The sequence below is a fragment of the Eucalyptus grandis genome, chromosome 8 (assembly GCF_016545825.1).
Source record: "Eucalyptus grandis isolate ANBG69807.140 chromosome 8, ASM1654582v1, whole genome shotgun sequence".
In the NCBI taxonomy this organism is placed as follows: domain Eukaryota; kingdom Viridiplantae; phylum Streptophyta; class Magnoliopsida; order Myrtales; family Myrtaceae; genus Eucalyptus; species Eucalyptus grandis.
The window spans coordinates 52,808,391-52,823,427 of record NC_052619.1 but is presented as its reverse complement, the minus strand read 5'-3'; the positions used below and the strand labels follow the sequence as shown (position 1 = coordinate 52,823,427).

The window sequence follows — 15,037 nt, the reverse complement described above, 5'->3', positions numbered from 1 at the left end:
CTTTGATGGAACATATTTTTTGGTTATCATATAAGTTTGGGATTTTGATGATAAAAATACAATTTGGATAATTGGTAATACAGTAAATATAAAGGTTAGGATTTTTTATGGAATCGCCCACTCAATGTCGTCGAATTTGCTGCCCACCCATTGCCATCACTAGCCCTCAACTTCATGCATCAATCCACCGGCGAGTTAATGCCTCACCCACTCAAGTATGTCCTCTATGCCTTTGTCTCTTTTTCTTTCTGCACAGATTCTCATGACCTATGTCCATGGAACTCGTGACTGGAAAGAGGTCGCTAGCCTTGCATGGCCACAAATCTGTGGTTGAATGGCCGTGGTGTCAGGGCTTGACTTGGTTAATTCGCTTGATTTTTTTAGGAACGAAGAGAGGCCCTCGTCCTGTTGATCATTAAAATCAATACCCAAAAAGAAAAGGATAAATATATTCCTCGCCAAGAGGGCATTTAGGTATTTTGGCAGCAGCAAAAAGACAAAACGCAATTGATAGGGGAGAGAGGCGAGGAGCAGGTGGAAAAGGATAGGTGGCCGTGATTTCGGTGGATGGAAAGTAGAGCTATCAACAGTCGGTGGTCACATGACTCACATGAGGGGACTGATGATATCGGGTGCAGTGAAGCGGGAGCCAATTAATAGGAAGAAGATGCTATATCAATCTGGGGTCATTCGATGGATGAGATGGAACGTATGGAGAATTCACATGATCCATCCATGCATGAGTCGGGTTCACATGCCCCGGTGCGCGAGCGGGCAAGACTTGCTCGAAGAATAGGAAGTGAAGAGAGGTGTAATCCAGTCCACATGCCGCATTTGGCAGGGCAACCCCGAAATGATGGATTTTCAGCCCGCGCGTCCCCATTGAAATTGCCATATTTTCCTAAACTTCTATTGTATTTTTCAGGTTTGGAGAGCACGAAAACAGAAGGGGGCGTTTTCCCCAAAATAGCCCCGATACTTTTTCCCCGACTGGGACACACCCATCTCAAAAGTGACACTACAATTATGTACAAGCAAAGCTGTGAGTGGGTCCCGTGCCCTGTCATTCTTGTAAATTTGTGGGCAATGGCAGGGGCATTTATCGCGACACAGTGTCGTCGGGTAATTTAAAGGAAGAAGGAAGATGCATTGGACATCGTGCGGTTCCCTTTCAGGGTGAAAGCAAACTCTACAAAGACTATATCATTAAAATACGAACTGGCCCCCGACTCTCAGCATGGTTAGCCAATCCTATCTTCTACGTTTAATGACCCATGGAGATCTCCATTTGTAATTCTGGCTTCTAAAAGTGATTTTGATTTTACAATGTGTTGTACTGATTTTGCTGCTATATAGTTCTAGCTTTTTTTCTCGGAGAGAAGATCAAGAGAGATCAATGAAGAGGAGGCAATGCTTTGTTTATTCATCATGGAATTGATCGTTATCTAGATCGTGAAAAGCTTATGATATTGTAAGGGCCAACTTTTTACAAGTAACTTTGGTTGGCTAAAGAATGGTTGAAAGAAGTTGACTTTGGCTATTTTGGTTTCTATCGAGTCAATATCGTGAAACTTTAGTTGCGAAGTGGCTACTTTCTATCGTGAAATAAGAAATTTAGTAGCCACGAATTGATTTAGAAACTTGAAAAATACTTGCAAAACAAATACCATTTGTTTAGAAAAACTTTGATCTTTAAATAGTCTAGCCAATCATGTCATCAATCAATAGAAAAGTTGATATTGTCTAATTTAACTGAATGAAAAGAACAAAAGTGATGTATACATATAGTTTTGCATTGCATCGAAATACTATCATTAGATTTAAAATCGCATTAGCTACCACTCTAAGAAAGAGAGAAGACAGAACAGCAAACGGGGTGGTGCGAAGACTAAAACATCACGAGATTAGAAGGGCAAAGTCAAAGTCAACGAAGAGTTGGACTATTTTTAAGTCCATGATAACTAGCTTGCTAAAAGGAATCAAATACATATATATTTTTAAAGGAATCACACCAATGATCCATTTATTTGGCACTCTGTGCCTCCCAATCAGACTTCCATAAACGTAGAGATTTTATTGTAAAAATATTTCACTAAGATCATTCTGTAAAATCCTACACCGATTCATTATTCTCTCATTCAACCCCCAATAATCATATGACAACAAATTGATGTCCAATTCGCATATCCATTGATAATTCCATCTTACCATTTCTTTCAATCGAATAACATCATGTGAAAACAAACTTCTTAGGTTGTGTTTATCTCACTGAGAATTTTTTTTGTTGCGGGAAAATGTTTTAGGAAATTCAATCTCAGAAAAAGTAAACACAAAATTTTGATTGTGCTGAAAACAAGTTGAAGAAATTGATTTTATCATAATTTGTAATAAGTGAATTCATTAAATGTGGCTTGTATAGTTAAAAGTAACATGTAATGACTAATAAACTGGATATGACATCATTGTCGTTTATTCTATAATCCATCAAAATAACAACGATTACAAAGAAATTATGATTGATATAAGGGAAAATGATTCTTCTTGCCAAGTCATTTTTCTCTAAGCTTATTTATTACTTTTAGCCCGTGGTAAACATTTTTATGGATCAAATAGCTTCACGTGATTCAAACATTGGAAATTACATAAACAAATTTCCCAAATATGATTATTATTATTTTTTTTTGCATCAAACTAATAAGGAAGATCATGAGGGGCAATTCCATTTTTTTTTTCTTTTTTTTGGGAAAAGTATTACCCTCTAGAACAAAATTGTATGAGTGTTTGCACGCTAACGTTGTTGATGAATCCAAACCAAAAAAAAAGACGTTGATAAATGTCAGATTTGTATGCCGATAGACCATATAATTGATGCCAATAAAGAGATCCAAAGTGAACAATCATATCCCTTCATATTCTTTCTTGTCCCGAAAAGGAGAAAAGAAAAGTGAAATGCCAAAAAGAAGGTGGACAATGTAAGGTCTCAAGCGCATAGAGAAAAAGGAAAAGGCAAAACAAGAATATATTCCATCCCACTTTTATTAAAGTTAATATTTTGTTATTTTGAAAAATGAATGATCATTATCATTTATATTATTTGAAATAATTAATTAATGAAGACCGAAACATCACTGGATTAGAAGGGCAAAGTCAAAGTCTACGAAGACTTGGACTACCAACCGTCCATGATGAGCCAGCTTTGCTCCAAGAAGGATTCACACCCATGATTGAGCCAAGTCTCCAAAGACTTGGACGACCAAAGGCACACGCTAAAGCATTGGCGGGTCTTCTTTTCCACATTAGGAATGACCCATCTTCTTTTTCTTTGCTTTGATTGCTTTATTTCTTTTCATTATCACTTTGCTTTCTTGACGAGATTTTCCTTGGATTCTTGCCATGAGTGAAGGTTGTGGTCCCGGGTGGGTTAATTACCTTGATAGTTGATTGATAGGCGGCCACCATTTGATCAATAGTTCTTTTTTATTTTTTTGGCACAGCAGCACTATTCTTCGAGGATACAGATGAGTTGGGGCTTCTATAAGAGGGCAAGAGCCTCAACCCCAAACGCAGGAGGCGCCACTACTGCTTGCACCACTCCGTCCACCAACCTCCCCCCGGAATCACGACAGACGCAAGCGATCGAGCCTCCAGTAGCTCCAGGTTCGTAGGCACCGTCTATGTTTATCTTTAGTGTTCCAGCCTGCGGTGGGTTCCAAAATCGTGACGATCCGTCGCTGGTGTTACTAGATTCGCTCGATTTTGGGTTCCATCTGTTCAAACTCTTCAACCCAGCTAAAGCAAACTCTACAAGGTTGCTTGGTTCTGGTTTTCTATTCTTGAAGATGGCCTGGTTTCTTGACTTCCAAATATTCCACAGTACTGTAGTAATTGTCTGATTCAAGGCTTGGCTTCTTGCATCCTGATCTTTAGCTCTCTAGCTCTCATCTCTGCTATTCTTCCATTCACCAATGTAAAATATTCGTAAATTACCATTTCTTATGAAATTTTATCAGTGTGATTAGTAAATTACCAAGATTATCTAAATTTTACCGACATTCCAATGAAGTAGTAAATTAACTCACTTGAAAAATTTCATCATTGCTGTAAGTAAAGTACCAGCATCTTTAGAAATTTACCAACATACCAATAAAGTAGTAAATTACCTGACTCCTACAAAATTTTATGAGTGTGGTAAGTAGATTACCGACACAGTCTAAGAATTTACAAACATTACATGGAAGTATTAAATTACCCACTCTCAAATTTTACCAGTGTGTTAAATAAATTACCAGCAATATCAAGAATTCACTGACATACGAGTCAAGTGGTTAATTACCAACTCTTATTACCAGAATCATAAATAAATTATTGGCACATACAAGAATTTAACAACATTTTAATGAATTAATATATTACCAACTCCTCTAAATTTACTTACCAGCACTATAAAAAATATACCAATATATTAATGAAATAGTTAACCAACTCCTATGAAATTTTATCCATGTGGTCAGTAAATTGCCAACTCTTATCATCAATTGGTTTTACACTTTATCTTAAGATGAAGTTGAAAGCAACAGGATCCTTGAATCACATAAGGTGATCAAATCATAAAGGCAGAGTCATGGAGGCTAGATTTAAACTACTTAAACTCATACCCTTGTTCAAATCCAATTTGAACGTCGAGCTATACTTGAAGTAATGGCTACAATATTGGCACTTAATTTTTATTTTAACACATCAAATGAATAGCAGTGTATCGGTATTTTATTTTCAACTCGGAATTCCTATAGACTAACGGTCTCACAATGTCTGCAAGTCCTTGGCAGAAAAAATTTCGACACTATTAGTATATTGGAAAGTGGAGGGGCACATCTCTAGGACCAATATAAAACAGGACCAATTTTGAGCTTAGATATGAGAGGAATCTTTTTCTTCTTTTTTTTTTTCATAATCGTAGTCTATGAAGTTGAAGCCCAATGCTAATACAACAATCATTCAATGTGGATATCTTTATTTCTTAGATGCTTGACAATGATGGCATGTGCCTGTCCTAATTTTATAGAGTAATTATAGAGGAAGCTAATACTCTATGTCCATTCTTCCTAGATAGAGCAAACTCTCAACCACCACGATTAGATTATCAAACAAACAAATTATTGGAAGCATCCATGAAATTGCTATTGAACCTTATATAATGCATTGGATGTTGAATAACACGGAACCACACTATTATTTGGTTGTACATTATATAAGTTCCAAACCTTATACTTCGTTAACTTTGTCAATGTCCAATCATGTTGCAATATCATTTCAAAAAGTACCACCATGTCGTCTCGTGTGGCAAATTTAGTCATCTCAAAGCTTCTAATTGGTGTCTCACGGTTGGCCATATTAACAAGTAGAACACTCCATCAATACAAATAATCATCAATATCACTAGTAAACAAATGCACAAAATCATGGCATACATACAGTTGCATAAAATATGTTTGTATGTTACTGACAAATAGACGTCAAAATGATGTTAATAATCTACTAAAAATTTAGGGCAATCAAATGGATTACAATTTTTAATAGATGACACTAGTAAAAAATATGTAAGGAAGTTTTTTTTTTTTTTTTTTTTTTTTTTTGAGGAAGTTATAATCTACTAGAGGAAAAACACACCCACTTGTAAAAGCAAATGACTATTCATAATCTGCAAGAATATTTCAAGCAAGTAAATCGGTTGTTTCATCAGCACGTTACTGACAATAAAATTGCAACTCATAAAATCAAAACAAGGTTAATAATATAGTAAGGATTTATACTTGTAAAATAGTTATTTTTTTGTAAGTTACTACCGTTAACCAAGACTACTGACAAAGCATGCAAGCAACTTATAGTTTACTACCAAAAATACTCGCCCACTTATAAAAGCAAACAATTGCTCGTAAGTTACAGGAGTATTTATCATATGGTAAATCGATTATTTCGTTCACATGGTATTTACAAATGAACATTGCTACTCATAAATTTGAAACAATGTTAACACCATATTTGGATTTAGAGGGGTAAAATAGTTATTTTGTTTGTAAGTTGGAACATCAATTGAGACTATTAATAAAGTATGTAAGCATTCATATTCTATGAGCAAAAATACTAAACCCATTTGTAAAATCTAAAAGAAAAAATGGTAATCCACTATTTGGTTTGAGGATGAAAAAACTATTTTTTTTTGATAACTTTCTAACAATTGACCAGACTCACAAGTTATCGGTTAATTTTTACTTAAAAGTGATACTTCAAGTTTATAATTGGTTCTTTAAATCTAGCATGCATGAAACAAAACTCCATTTTTGGTTTACGGAATTTTAGAAATGTGTAAGATTTCAAACTACAACTATCCCATCACATGAATAGCTCTGGTTAATTTTTTGATCCATTCTAGAGAGAGTGGTGGTCATATTTGCAGAAGTGACATTTAAGAAGAAACAATTTATGTTGTAGAAATTTGAGTAGTGTGGAACTTTTTTTTTAAAAAGAATGCTTTGCATTGTGTTATGTCAAAGGAGAACATGTTCACGTTCTCTTCTTGAGATTTAAAACTCCTAGGAAATAATTTATGTTCTCAAGATTTGAGAAGAGTGACCTTTTTTTTTTTTTTAAATGAAAACTTAGCATTGTGCTATGTTAACGTTCTTTCCAGGAGATTTAAAACTCCTTTTAAGGTGTTAAAACTCCCCTTGAGATTTAATACTCCTATGTTCACATGCATTGTCAACTTTGATAGGCTGGAGTGATGCTACAATGAATCATTCTTATTAAACAATTGTAGCAAATTGGCCCACGACTCTCTGCATATTTAGCTTATCCTGGCTACTAAGTTTAATGACCTATAGAGATCTTCATCATTTGCAAGTTAGGCTTCTAAACATTTTCCATCTTTGGCTGCCACTACTTTTGCTAATATGCTGTTCGGTATTTCTTGAAGATCAAATCGAGTAAATCAATGGAGGGAAGCGTAGAAACACAACATACCTATAAAAATGATGGAATAGCAGGGAACGCTTCCTTTACTCACACCGTGACAGAAGGTCAAGGAATGGTTAATTCATCAAGATATGCATATGAAGTATTCTTGAGCTTCAGAGGAGAGGATACTCGAACGGGTTTTATCAGCTTCCTTTACACTAGTATGATAGATGCGGGAATCCGCGTTTATAAGGATGACAAAGAGCTCTGCGAGGGGGAAGAATTTGGCCCGGAACTTCTCCAAGCAATTAATCAATCAGACATCTCAATACCTATATTTTCAAAAGGTTACGCCTCTAGCTTGTGGTGTCTCAAGGAGCTAGTCCAAATGGTTGAGTGCCAAAAAACTAGGGGACAAAAGATCATGCCCATTTTTTATGATGTGGCACCTTCAGAGGTTCGACACCAAACTGGGGGTTATGGAGAGGCCTTTCTTTCACATGAAAAGAAGAATCGATATGACGAAGAGACTATGCGTCAGTGGAAGGCTGCTCTCAATGCAGCTGGGGAACTAAATGGATGGGACTTGCAAAAAATGACCAACAGGTGATTGCCTCTATCATTCCATTTGATGTGCCTTGTCCCATTAAAACTTGATGTTCAATTGTTTCTTTTCTAGATTTGTTTAGCCTTGTTGAAATTGAATTTTATGCTATTGAAATTATACTGTAGAAATCACATAAAATAATGGGACAATCCCCATTTTGTCCTTTTTCATTCCAAACAACCTTTTTTTTCAGTTAAGGTCATTCATTAATCATATGTGCCAATGCTAATTCATTTACAATGGAGTAAATCCTTGCAGAAAGCATTTCGAATAGGTCTCTAGTTTTCACTTTGGTCTTGTTAGAACATAGCTTGGTTCAACACAGTTTTCTAACTCATTGCCATTTGACCTCCAACAAACTCTAGGAAAGAAGGTGAGATGGCAAAAACAGTTACCCAGAAGGTTTTCAATGAGTTGAAAAAGGCTTATTTGGTGGTATCAAACAACTTGGTCGGTGTGGACCACCATGTGGATAAAATCATGAAAGAGATAGGTGCTCACATAAGTGAAACACGGATCATAGGAATTCATGGGATGGGTGGCATTGGAAAGACAACAATTGCCAAAATCATCTACAATGAGCTATCCAACAAGTACGACAATTGTTGCTTCCTTTCCAACATCCATGAAACGTCAAAGCTCAAGGGCATTGAGTACTTGCAGCAGCAGCTCATCCATGACATCCTTAAGATAAAAAGGACATATATAAGAAACATTGATGAAGGGATTAAGATCATTGAAAAAAGGTTGTCTAATAAAAAAGTCCTGCTTCTTCTCGATGATGTGGAAGAAAAGGATCATATGGATGCACTTGTAGGTAAGCGTGATTGGTTTGGTAAAGGGAGCAAACTTATTATTACTACAAGAAGGAAAGATGTTATCCATGCCCCGAAAGTGGACTGGAGGTATGAGCTTTTGGGCATGGATGATGATCAATCTCTTCAACTCTTTAGCAAACATGCCTTTAGAAGAGATCATCCTTTGGACGAGTATATCAACCAATCCAAGAGGGCAATACACATTGCTGGAGGTCTTCCATTAGCCTTGAGGTCATAGGTTCACTTTTATCCGGCAAAAATAAGGAAATGTGGGATGCCACATTGAAGAAGTTAGAAAGTGTTCCTCATGATAAAGTTCAGAGTAAGCTGAAAATAAGTTATGATGCATTAGATGATCGGCAACAGCATATATTCCTTGATATAGCTTGTCATTTCATTGGATATCACAAAGACATTGTGGTTATTTCTGGGATGCATCTGAACTTTTTTCGGAAGTAGCCTTGGAAGTTTTGCAAAACATGTCTTTGATAAAAATTGGAATAGATAATAAATTGTGGATGCATGATCAACTTAGAGACATCGGAAGAGAAATAGTTCGTCAAGAAAGTAAGATGAAAATTGAGAAGCAACGTTGTGTGTGGAATCCCAAGGACGGATTGGATTTGCTGAAGAGACATGAGGTAAAATGCCTTAGCGCAACAAATCTCCAAGTTACTTATGAACATTTTCTATTTTAAAAAAAAGGCAGTTACTTTTTGTGTCCTCTAGCACCATTGTGACCTACTCAACCAATATTTTTGCTCTTTTAAGATTAAAGGAATGATAGTACTCAACTCAACCCCTTAAAATAGTGAACTTGAATAAATGTGTTTCCTTTCAACTTTTTTGTTTTAAAATTTTTCCTTTGGGCAGGAAAAGAAAGAAGTTGAAGCTCTTCATCTCAAGTTTGATGATCAGCACCGTTTTACCTATAAGGACTTTAAGAGCCTACCAAATCTAACATTCCTTGAAGTAGACGACTTTAAGGAAAACTTTCGTGGAGAAAAGTTGCTTCTTTGGCTCAAATGGCCATCATATGCTCTTCCAACTAATATTTTCCGGAGGAATTCAGATCTCCTTCCACGATTACGATGGCTTTCTTGGCATAATATTCACCCAACATTTAAGATTGCAAATTTCTCCATAGAGAATTTGATTATCCTTGATCTATCTTGGAGTGAAATTACTCATGATTGGAAGGGGTGGAGCCACATGAAGGTATGTTATATGCTAGACAACACTTATTCTTCCGTCTTATTAGATTCAAAAGTAAACTTTGCATGATTTTTCTTTCACAGGTGATTAAGAATTTGAAAGTTCTGAATCTAGCCCATTGCCAATGCTTGAAGAGAACCCCCAACTTCTCAGCTCATTCAAATTTAGAACATTTGATCCTATCAAGCTGTGAATCATTAATCGAAATTGATAGATCAATTTGTCAGTTGAAAAGCTTGGTTTTCTTAGATGTAAGCTATTGTTGGAATCTTCAGAGGCTTCCAGAGACAGTTGGAAATTTGGATTCGCTAACTAAGTTGGACATAAGTCACACAAGCATCAAAGAAGTACCCAATTCCATTGGAATGTTGAAGAATTTGAAAGTAATGAAGATGCATAACAATATGGGAAAGCAGAATATAATGCCTTTTGGAAGAAGCTTGGGAAGAAGCTTCAAGGGAAAGAAATCTTAGCTATCGGGGGTCCGCTATAATTATTATGGAGTCTTATTTCCAAGTGTGAAATTGGCGATCGCATCTATGGAATAAATCCAAGGAAGTGGGATCTTGAGATTGCCGGGAGACGCGATACATGCCCTACCAAGGCTTCGAAAGTCTCATCGAATTAGAAGTGGAGGAGTTGAGGGTGGACACGTTTCCGGATCTCTCAAATCTCGCTAACTTAAAGGTATTGCATCTGGGCTTTGGCCCACGTAACTGTGATGAGAAATCTTATGGGCTTCTCGAAAAACAGATACCACGATGGATTGGGAACTTAAGCAAATTGGAATCTCTGGTACTGTGCTTTTTCGGGGGGACCGCCTCATCGACAGACCTCAGCCTCCCTCCTCATCCGCCTCTCCTCCCGAGGCTTCCCTCAAGTTTATCCTCCTTACATCTCTCTTGGTTGCGACTCACTTTGCTCGATGGATCTATCGAATTTGAGGAAACTATCGTCTCTCTCGATTTTGTTCTCTGCAGTTGCAAAGATTGAAGGCCTTGGTTGTTTGGAGAACCTACGAGATTTGGACCTTTTGTGCGTCAGACAGATGGCGGTGCTACCTGATCTAAGCAAGTTAAACAAGCTACGGCGAATTCAAGTATCTAATTGTGGTAATCTGGTTGAGATTCAAGGCGAATTACCGCGGTTTTTGGATAATCTTACAATTGATTCCTGCGATTTGTTACAGGAGTTCCCCGATCTATTCAGCGTAATGGGTAAGACACATGTTTATATGCATATTCGCTTCGATGTTTGAAGAATAGATTGTCAAACGTGGACATGAAACATTGCGGCTTGTGGCTTTAAACAGAATGCAGATCCCTCGATCTAAGCAATTGGAATGAACTAACATATCTTTGAGTAAAATCTTGTCAAGGTGAATAATCTTTGGAAGAATTGTTTGAGATTCAAGGCGAACTACCCCAATCTTTGGAAAATATTGAAGATTGAAGATTGTCATAATCTTTTCGAAAAGTTGCCGATCTATCAAGCTTGAAGAGACTGCGAAAGGTTACAATAAGACGTTGTGGGAAATTAGATGTGGAGGAAATTTCTCGGCTTTGCTTGGAGAAGTCAATCAAATTTGTGGGAGAAGATGATGAAGAAGACGAATTTGTGGAAGAATACGATGAATAAGTGCACGTTGCACTTGGAAGCTTTTTGATGCGTGACCACAAATTGTTCCCTTGTGTTCAAACCTTAAATGAATTGAGGTAAGTACCAATGTTTTCCCATTCTGGCAATCAAATTCTTTCGGAAATATGAGCAGAGAAGTTTCGCATGCACTTTTTAATGACCTATTTGCGGGTTCATGTCTGAAAATCTGATGAAGGCATTGAAATTATAATACCTCCGAACAGCCAAAGGGCTCTTAATTATGTACAAGTATTTGTGTTCTTTTCCTAGTTTGGTTTGGCTTTTTTAGCTACATTTTCCTAGGATGATTTCTCCTAGAGATATGCATTTCGATTGCATCGTTTTTATTTGATATGTACCAAATTATTAGAGATCCTTGTCAATTTGCTGCTTCATATATTTTGAAATTGATAACCTCGCTTCGCATTGGAGATAACTTCGCTATGCTGTAAACAAATAGGTGGAATGTGTGCTGGAAGGTCATATGACTATGGTTCTCATCCTGGGACTTTACAGCACAATCAACTCATTTGCGACTTTGAAGTAGACAGACACTCTGTATTGCTATGCTTAAGTTCAGTTTATTTTTCAGGAAAGGTGTGCTTCTTAGTGGGATTTGCAAATGTTATGGAGAAGTCATAAATGAGGGAGCCACTGCAATTCCAAGATTACCAGTGTGGCAGCGCTGGCTAAAGCAGCAGCAGCAGAATATTTTATCTCAGCAACGATGCCTTCAATCATAGCAATCTTTGACGGGCACACTGACAAAAATCATTCTGTGCAGCAAACATCGCCTACAGGAGTAACTGAGAGAATGCAGCATTTGCTGTACCAGTAGAGAAGGAGCGCCCTTTTGCTGAGACTTGAGAATTGCACTCACTTACAAAAGATTGGTAAGAAAAAGAGAGCACCTTCCCTTGGGGCTGCCTTCAGTAATAGAACTGTGCATTCTGAAGCAATATTGGCATTGTTTCTGTCATGAGATCCACTCAATTCCAGGAAAACACTGGCACTGCCACCAAAGTTGGTTATGCGTCATATGCTACTCGCCACCTCAGAAGAACTTTCATCAAGTAGTGGTGGCTCTTCCATGTACGCAGAACCTTTCATAGAACCTAGTGATCATAAAAGAAGAGCTTTACACAAGCCAAGCGTCAATTTGAGAAATTCTTCCATATTCTTTGCATGTACAAACTCCAAAATGTTTCCAATCCGCCGTGCTACTTTCAGTTGAGAAAGCAACTTGGGATCCATTTCCAGAGCTGATGCCAGAGCCACGTGCAGCTCAACATCATTCACATTTGCACAGGACAGATCACCAAGTGAAAATCTGAAGCAGTGGCTGACTGTCTTTGGTTGTAGAATCTCAGAAATTTTAGTCAAGTTGAACTCTATGAGCATCAGGAGGAGCTTCTGCGCACACATTGGTATCGGGGTCCTCATCCTCATTCAAGGTCGGTCAAAGAGGGAGAAATTGCATCTAGGATATGGATTTCAAGCCTGGCAGCTTATGCTCTAACTCTGGAGTTTTGATTAGGAAAACGAACATCGCATCAAACGGAATCTTGAGGGACAGAAATCTGGCATCACCATCCTTGTTGCCCTTATACAGAACATCCAGACTCAGCAGAATCCCACAGATGAATACGTCAGAGCTTTCAGCTCTGTGATGGACTCAACGCCTGCATTTTGAGCCGGCAATGCAGGTTCTAGGAGCGGATCGGTGTTGTGCTCTTGTTTTCTTTTTCAATCCTGAACTGCTTTTGGATCGTGTTTGTAATTAGTGTGCTGAATTATGCTTCGTGTGAGTGTGAACCATCTAAGTTTTGCCTGTCCAGTGTTTGGTGATCATGTGCAATTTTGGTGTTTGATGAAATGAGTTATGTGCTTGAGTCTGCGTGTGCTGGAATGTCACCTTCAAGAAGCACCTGAAGCAGAAGCTGAAGCGCAAGGTCTATTGCGACGGCTTCCTCTCTCTCTGCACCACCACCGGCAAGGTACCTTTGCTTTCACTACTTATCTCTACCATTGATGTCCAGCTCAACCCAATCGGAACTTAGTTGCCTTTGATTGGGTAGGACGTGATTCAGTTTGACTGGCTAATCTGTGTCAAAATTGCAGTGGCTATTCGATTTATTACCGTTTTCCCCCATATTTAGCTTGCTCAATCGAACTTAATGGCAGCAGCTCGATGCTGCCTAGGGTTTCATTTTTTCTATCATCACGGATTGTTCTGTTCTGTGCTTTTGGTTGTAATACTCTCCGTGATTGAGCTTGTTTGGAGTAGATTAGTCCATGCTGTGATTGATGGTCGGATATATGATAGGTAATGCCCTATGATGGCAGCGAGCAGCTGTCGGAATGCAGAATTTTGAAGAATGATGAAGTTATTTGTTCCGGTGAGTCATTGATGTTCAATGCTTATTTGGTTGATGTTGGAGAGCCTGAAGGAGGTCTAAAACCTCTTGATGATACTTATATTGATAGCTTGATTATTGTTGGGCCATTGGATATATAAGTTCCCTTTGCCTAGGGTATTGCTTGCTAGTCTTCTTCATAGTTGTTTTGTTGGGTCAAATGATCAGTCGGTGCAATGTGATGAATGTGAAGTTGATATTTTACTTCTCGTTTGTCTTGGAAAAAAGAGTGTTGCTCACATACATATACGCATAGACCCTCATTTGTGATGCTTTGCTTGTTGTTCATTTGGGAAATTAAATATTTGTTCTTTTGCTTGCTTAGAACAGCTGCTTGGGTATGGCTCAATATATATTTGATTGATTTTAAACCTAGGTGTAAACATTTGCAATTGATCTACTGTTGCTTTTGTTCAATGTGCAACTGGTCTTTTGAAACTCCATGTTTTTTGAGTTTTTCCTTTTGTTAACCTTACTTTCAATTGATGCAGAGTTTTGGTTGAGTTTCTGGTGTGAGGTTCACTATAATCCCCTCTATGAAATACGAGGTGTGTTTTCCTTTTAGCTACTTAAATCCTTTGGCATGGAATCTACAGTTGTATTGCCTACATAACTTTTCATTTTCTGCAGATGCTCCAATTACCGAAAAAGAAACACTGGATATTTTAGAAGAAGCTGGTCGCTCACGATGTTGCAACCTGCAGGAAATGGGAACCAAATTTATACCATCCCTATACCTTACATATATAGATTCTGCATTCCAAATAGCACAGCTTGCTTTACAATGCCTCCAAATGACTCCTAACGAGTGGCCTTCCAGGACTAAAGTTGTGGCAGAACTGGAATCAGTAGAAGCTGCCAGTGCTAATAGAATTCCACAGGATGCTTGAATTCACTTATCATGTCGTTCTTACTTCATGTGATGTAAATCAAAGTTTGTTGTTCCACACTTTTCCATTTTTCCCAGGATTAATCTTGGGCTTTGAATGTTCATTTCCATTGTACCCTGTAGTTACTAGGAGTTGTCTTCTCTTGTAAGTTCTTTGGAATATCCATCGAGATTGCATTACTGCATTATATCTTCAAAGAAAATGTACGATGGTACATTTCATCACATCCTGCTCTTGTGACGTACCCTGTTAAGTTCTTATATCTGAAGCCTCTTCTCCGTGTCTATGCAGTTGAGTTGGGTAAACAAGCTCATGCTCGATTCTGTTAGGCAACAAGACTGATCGATATGTTGCTTTCAAGGGGAGGATTTTTTGGACCTTTTCTTTCACCATGATCATGCTCTACTTTTTTAGGTTATGGCGGGTGAACAATTTCCTTTCAATCTTGTATCTCTGGATGTAATTTAATTTTCAGAGTAGGACACCAGTGCATTTAAA

At 37.7% G+C, this 15,037-nt stretch overlaps 2 protein-coding genes across 5 annotated transcripts in view; one reads left to right on the top strand and one right to left on the bottom strand.

Moving 5' to 3' along the window:
- The window catches only part of LOC104415025, a 49,131-nt gene that overhangs the window by 23,852 nt on the left and 10,242 nt on the right, over positions 1 to 15,037 (bottom strand). The gene's annotated exons all lie outside the window — the stretch shown is intronic.
- On the top strand, positions 11,105 to 14,799 carry LOC104415012. Of its 2 annotated transcripts, XR_005545853.1 has the most exons (5): positions 11,108 to 11,309; positions 11,825 to 13,229; positions 13,559 to 13,631; positions 14,141 to 14,197; positions 14,280 to 14,799. XR_005545853.1 is itself a non-coding variant. In XM_039300727.1 (4 exons), the coding sequence occupies exons 2-4, from the start codon at positions 13,115 to 13,117 to the stop codon at positions 14,537 to 14,539; spliced, it is 432 nt and encodes a 143-aa protein (XP_039156661.1). In that variant the 5' UTR covers positions 11,105 to 11,309; positions 11,825 to 13,114; the 3' UTR covers positions 14,540 to 14,799. The 2 variants fall into 2 exon arrangements, 1 of the variants encoding a protein (XP_039156661.1); XM_039300727.1 differs by lacking the exon at positions 13,559 to 13,631 and having other exon boundaries at positions 11,105 to 11,309.

Bases quoted from the DNA above. Each gene is read 5' to 3' on its own strand.
- LOC104415012 (XM_039300727.1), top strand. From the start codon at position 13,115: ATGTGCTTGAGTCTGCGTGTGCTGGAATGTCACCTTCAAGAAGCACCT. The intron at 13,230-14,140 runs GTACCTTTGCTT...CAATTGATGCAG, and splicing joins TCTGCACCACCACCGGCAAG to AGTTTTGGTTGAGTTTCTGG. The intron at 14,198-14,279 runs GTGTGTTTTCCT...CATTTTCTGCAG, and splicing joins TCCCCTCTATGAAATACGAG to ATGCTCCAATTACCGAAAAA.